We start from the raw sequence: 5,457 nt of genomic DNA on the forward strand, positions 1-5,457 counted from the left end.
CCTACTACAGGGGGAGCTTCACGCAGCAGGAATTTTCCTCTGTTTTGCCCGTTGCAATATCCCCGGCATCTGGACACATTCCTGGCAGTCGATCAATATTTATGAATAAAATGAAAAGCAGATCGAGTGAATCTCTGTTTGCTGCAAGTGAAATAACCTAATAGAGTGAACACAGCGGTGCCGCGGGGTGAGGGACTTGTCACTGGCTGTCCGGCCGTTCAAAGAAGAGACCACACACGGAGCCCACTTCTCAGACGTTTTATTTCTGGGACCAAATTTGGGTCACAGCTGCAGAGAAGGTGGACTCTGGACCTGAGGAAGGAAGCACTGGGGAGACAGAGGTGCAGTGCAACTCTCACCCCGGTCATTATGGGAACTGTCTTCAGGATCCGACCAGGAGGACCTGTCCATCCACTGTCTGGGAAGGGGGGCCTTGATTCCAGGAGACTGGGGGCGGGGCACTGGAGAGATGAACAGCCTCAACATTTTGGGGAAGGAAGTGGCATCTGGAAGGAGTGTTGGGGTCCCTGCAGGGGTGGGGACTTGCAGGGGGCGAGGGAGGCCAGAAAGCCGGGTCCTAGGACGACTCATGAATTAGACTGGATTGTGTCCTGGATCCACTTGGAGAACCGGCAGAGGTTGGTGTAGACGCCGGGTCTGTTGGGCTGGGCGCAGGGGAAAGTCTCCCCAGGACACAAGGACCTGGAGGGAACCACTGCAGACCACGGGGCCTCCGGAATCACCCCGTGGAGGAGAGAGAGGGGCACAGAGAGGCGGCGATGTGGGGAGGTGAGGGAGGGAGTCATATAGATGAAGAAAGACCAGGGCAGCAAGAATAGAGACGTACACAATGACAGCGAGGGAGACACAGGTAAAATGAGACACAGAGAGAGAATATTAATATTTCACCCCACGTTCACCCTTTGGAAACCCCCTTTGTCCGTCTCTAGCCAGCCCCCAACCTCTCTTCTGTCTGTCTTCCTCATTGTGTGTCTCTGTGCTTCCTTCTATTTCTCTCTCACTCTCCCTTCCAACCTTTGAATATTGTGTTTCTCCTACTGGACACCCCTCCCTTTCCCTTCCTCACTCTTCACTCATCCTCGACGCCAATCCGCCTTGACGTATACCTCACTTTTGCAGAGAGGCAATTCTCAGCCCCTGGGTGAGGGGTTCTCACCCTGGGCACCGCCGACATTGGGACCAGATGATTCTTTGCTATGGGAGGGTGTCCTGTGCCTTGTAAGGCATTTGGCAGCATCCCTCTACCCACTACATGCTAGGAAACCCCTCCCTCCCCACCAGACAGCTGTAAGGATGACGAAAAACATCTCCAGGCATTGCCATACATGCCCTGGTGGGTCAGAATTACCCTGGGGTTGAGAATCACACCCTTGGACTAATTTAGGTTGCCTGTGCTTAATTCCCTATAGCCCCCTGTAATTACCCTTCTGTAATAATATTCAGCACTCTTTGCCGTCATTTCTTATTTATGTTTATGCAAAATACCTACAACCTGGCTTCTTTCCTCATTATAATGCCGTCATTTTTTGTTCGCCCTTGTTCAACATCCCTGCAGAGTTTCTTTTGCTCGGCAGGTAGTTAACTGCTCTGAGCCTTGGCTACTTGTTAAAATAGAGTTAATAATAAAGGTTAAATGAGTAAATTGAGCTGATGCATCGGAAACACTTAAAAGAGTGTCTGGGGGCTTCCCTGGTGGCGCAGGGGTTGAGAGTCCGCCTGCCAATGCAGGGGACACAGGCTCGAGCCCCGGTCTGGGAAGATCCCACATGCCGCGGAGCAACTGGGCCCGTGAGCCACAGCTACAGAGCCTGCGCGTCTGGAGCCTGTGCTCCGCAACGGGAGAGGCCGCGATAGTGAGAGGCCCGGGCACCGCGATGAAGAGTGGCCCGGGCTTCCCTGGTGGCGCAGTGGTTGAGAGTCCGCCTGCCGATGCAGGGGACACGGGTTCGTGCCCTGGTCCAGGAAGTTCCGACATGCCGCGGAGCGGCTGGGCCCGTGAGCCATGGCTACTGAGCCTGCGCATCCAGAGCCTGTGCTCCGCAAAAAAAAAGAGTGGGCCCCGCCCGCTGCAACTAGAGAAAGCCTTCGCACAGAAACGAAGACCCAACACAGCCAAAAATAAAAAAAAAATTAAAAAAAAATAAATAAAAATTTAAAAAAAAAGAGTGTCTGGCAATTAGTTAACTGCTATTAGTGTTATGGCATTAGTATTACTGTTATTATTTCTTGCTTTTAGTGGCCACACCCAGACCACACTCTGGTATGAAAAAGCCACTGGAGGTCTAGGGGAAGAAATGCAAGGTACTACCCTGGCTACAGAAAGGCTAAGTGGTTTAAAATGTTGACATCCAAATTAGATGTGCTTTCTTCCGATAAAAACCCCTCCACTCATCCCTCTCTCCAGATGTGGGTGCTTCCAATGTTAAGTGGGGACAGAGATTAAATTGGGAGATCTGGGGAGTTGCTGCAACTGTCACATTTGTAAGATTTGTGGGGTTGAGTGGGGTGGGTGGGGAGATTTTCCCAGCCATCAGAATGGGACTGGAGTGCTGTCTGAGCCCACAGCTTACTAAACACCAAGATTACTGAAACACACATCCTGCCAGCAGAGAGCTTGTTAATTTACATTCCTCTAGACCCTTTGGGGACCTGAATACAGGGAAGGGTCCTGAGCTGTAACAGTTTAATTTCTGTCATCCTCAACAAATAAAGCTCCCATAAGAATATAAAGAACGTCTGTACTGGGGATGAAGAAATATTTGCTGGACATTGGGTCCCACTCATCTCTCCAACCTCAACCCCTGTCCCCGAAACATGCTGGCTCTTTTTTTTATTCTTTGAATCAGCCGTACTCCTCCCTGCCTCAGGGCCTTTGCACGTGCTTTTCTTGCCCTTAACCTTTGCAAGGCTGGCTCCTTTGTGTCATTCAATATCTGCTCCGATGCCACCTCTTTGAGGCCTTCCGAATCACCCTTCCAAATACTGCCCCCCCTATCACTTGCTTTCATAAAACTATGTTTTATTTCCTGCACAGCCCTTACCACTCTCTGAAATTACCCTGTTTATGCAGTTTCCTGACCATAGGATTTTTTTTAACCTTTTTGCTATTCCAACAACTTTGTGGTCAATCCTCTCTATTAAATATTTTCGTTTAAAAATACGACCATGGGTTTCTGTTTTCCTTCTCTAAGACATTTTACTAGCATTTGTCAGAAAACTTTCACACTACAGATTTTATGGGAATGAGACACTTCAGACTGCATCTGCCTGAAATGTGCCAAAATAACTAAGACAAAACTGTGATGTATATTGTATGAAGGGTGGCCCTTAGATGTGATATCTTTATTCAGGGCACATCCTGCCCTTCTATACAACACAGCCTTGATCTCTCCCTTGAGACCTGTGCTGTCTAATACAGTGGCCATTAGCTATATGGGGCCCTTGAGCACTTGAAACATGGCTAGTCCAGATTGAGATAGGCTGTCAGTGTAAAAATACTCACTGGCACAAACAAACCAAAAACAAACAAACAAGGAAAGAATAGAAAAAAAAGAAAAAACAAATAAAACAAACAAAAAATTACACACTGGCTTTCAGAATTACTATGAGAATAAAAGAATGTAAAACATTCCATTCATAATTCTTTTATATTAATTACCTTTTGAAATGATGGTACTTGGGATACATGGGATTAAATAGGGTATATTATTACAATAGTCAATTTCAGCTGTTTTTTACTTTTTTTACATGTAGCTACTGGAATGTTTAAAATTACACGTAAGGACTTCCCTGGCGGTCCAGTGGTTAAGACTCCGTGCTTCCATAGCAGGGGGCACAGGTTCGATCCCTGGTCATGGAACTAAGATCCCACATGCCCCACAGTGGGGGGGAAAAAAAAAACCCACAAAAAACAAATAAAATTACTTGTAAGGCTCACATTATATTTTTACTGGACAGCACTGCTCCAGAACATGAGCTCTGTGAGCACCGATTTGATCATCGCAGGGTTCCCAGCACATAGCAAGGCTCCAGGTGACATGGTTGGTTTCAGTGTGTATCTGCTGAATGAATGGAGAAGTCTCTAGCCTTACCTTGCAGGAGTCTCTGCCGGCCTGGTCACCAGCACAGAACATAGTGCCATCTATCTGATTTGGATAGGCCGTCTTGCACGTGTCCTCACTTAGCACAGTGATGTCCAAGCACTGGAGGACTTCGGGGTAGGTGGCTGTCAAACAGACAAATGCAGAGCAGGGCCACAGTGAGTGGTGGAGGAAGATGGGAAGGGGCAGAGTGCTCAGAGACAGAGAGGGGGAGAAGGCAGATATAGGCGGTCATCGAAAGAGACCTGAACACTCACACTGGGGACTGTTGGTTGTTTCCCAGCCAGACGCCAAGCAGCTGGTCCCAGCAGATGGACAATGGGAGATGTTGATGGGCCTGACATGTTGAGTCTCCCCGATTCTTTTGTTCAGTTTGATGAGCATGAGGTCATTGGAGTGGCCGGGGTGGGAATAGCCAGGGTGGGGGATGGATTTGACCCCCTGAAACAGCTGCTGCCTGGATTCATATATGGGTGGCAGGGAATGGTGGCCAAGACGGATTCTGAAAACTCTGAGGAAGATGGTGCCGATCACGACCAACTCTGGTTCTTACCCCCATATCCAATGTCAACCCCAATGCCAAACCTACTCGCAACCCCAATCTCAGCCCTATCCACAAATCCATCCCCAACACCATCTTTATCTTCAACCCCATGCCTATCCCCATCCCAGTCACAACTGCAAACCCATCTCCATCCCGTCCCCAGCGCTAACCCTAATCCTTTCCCCACATAGAAACCACCCACATATGCAGTCTCAACCCCAACTCTATCTAACCATGCCCAACCTCAAAGCCAACCATCTCCAACCCCACCCATAACTCTAATCCAAACCCCATCTTCAATCCTACATCTATTCTGAAGCCCCACCCTATCCCAATTCCATTTTTATCTCCACTCCATCCCAATCTCCACCCACCTCTAATTCTAGGGCCAAACCTAATTCTATCTTCATCCCAAACCATCAGCATATAACCAAACCCAAATCCAACTCATGCTCGACCCCAAACCCCACCCTAACCGCAGCCCCAATCTTTTACCCACCTCCAAATCATCAACGTATGCATTCCCAACTTCAAATTCAGCCATCTCCAATCCCATTCCTGTCTCTAATCCAACACCATCCTCAACCTGTCCCATCCCACCTCCAATTCTAAAGCCAAACCAAATCACATCTCTATTCCTAACCATCCAGCATTTGCATTCCTAGCCCCGAATCCAATTCACCCCAACTCCCAGCCAGTACCACAAGCTCCTCCCCAATCTAACCCCATCCCCACCCCAGCTCTACCTTCCCCTGCTTCCTCATCCCCGTCCCATCCCCCCCATCTCCATGC

The 5,457-nt window shown here is 48.7% G+C and overlaps 1 protein-coding gene across 1 annotated transcript in view; it reads right to left on the reverse strand.

Moving 5' to 3' along the window:
- Window positions 1-587: 587 nt before the first annotated feature.
- KLK5 (kallikrein related peptidase 5) overlaps window positions 588-5,457 on the reverse strand; it is an 11,881-nt gene continuing 7,011 nt past the window's right edge. The window contains 4 exon segments of the mRNA XM_007463452.1: window positions 588-680; window positions 682-747; window positions 4,116-4,246; window positions 4,379-4,671. Of these exon segments, the coding sequence (XP_007463514.1) occupies window positions 588-680; window positions 682-747; window positions 4,116-4,246; window positions 4,379-4,671 (583 nt within the window).

The sequence above is a fragment of the Lipotes vexillifer genome, unplaced genomic scaffold (genome assembly GCF_000442215.2).
Source record: "Lipotes vexillifer unplaced genomic scaffold, Lipotes_vexillifer_v1.1 scaffold802, whole genome shotgun sequence".
Classification (NCBI taxonomy): domain Eukaryota; kingdom Metazoa; phylum Chordata; class Mammalia; order Artiodactyla; family Lipotidae; genus Lipotes; species Lipotes vexillifer.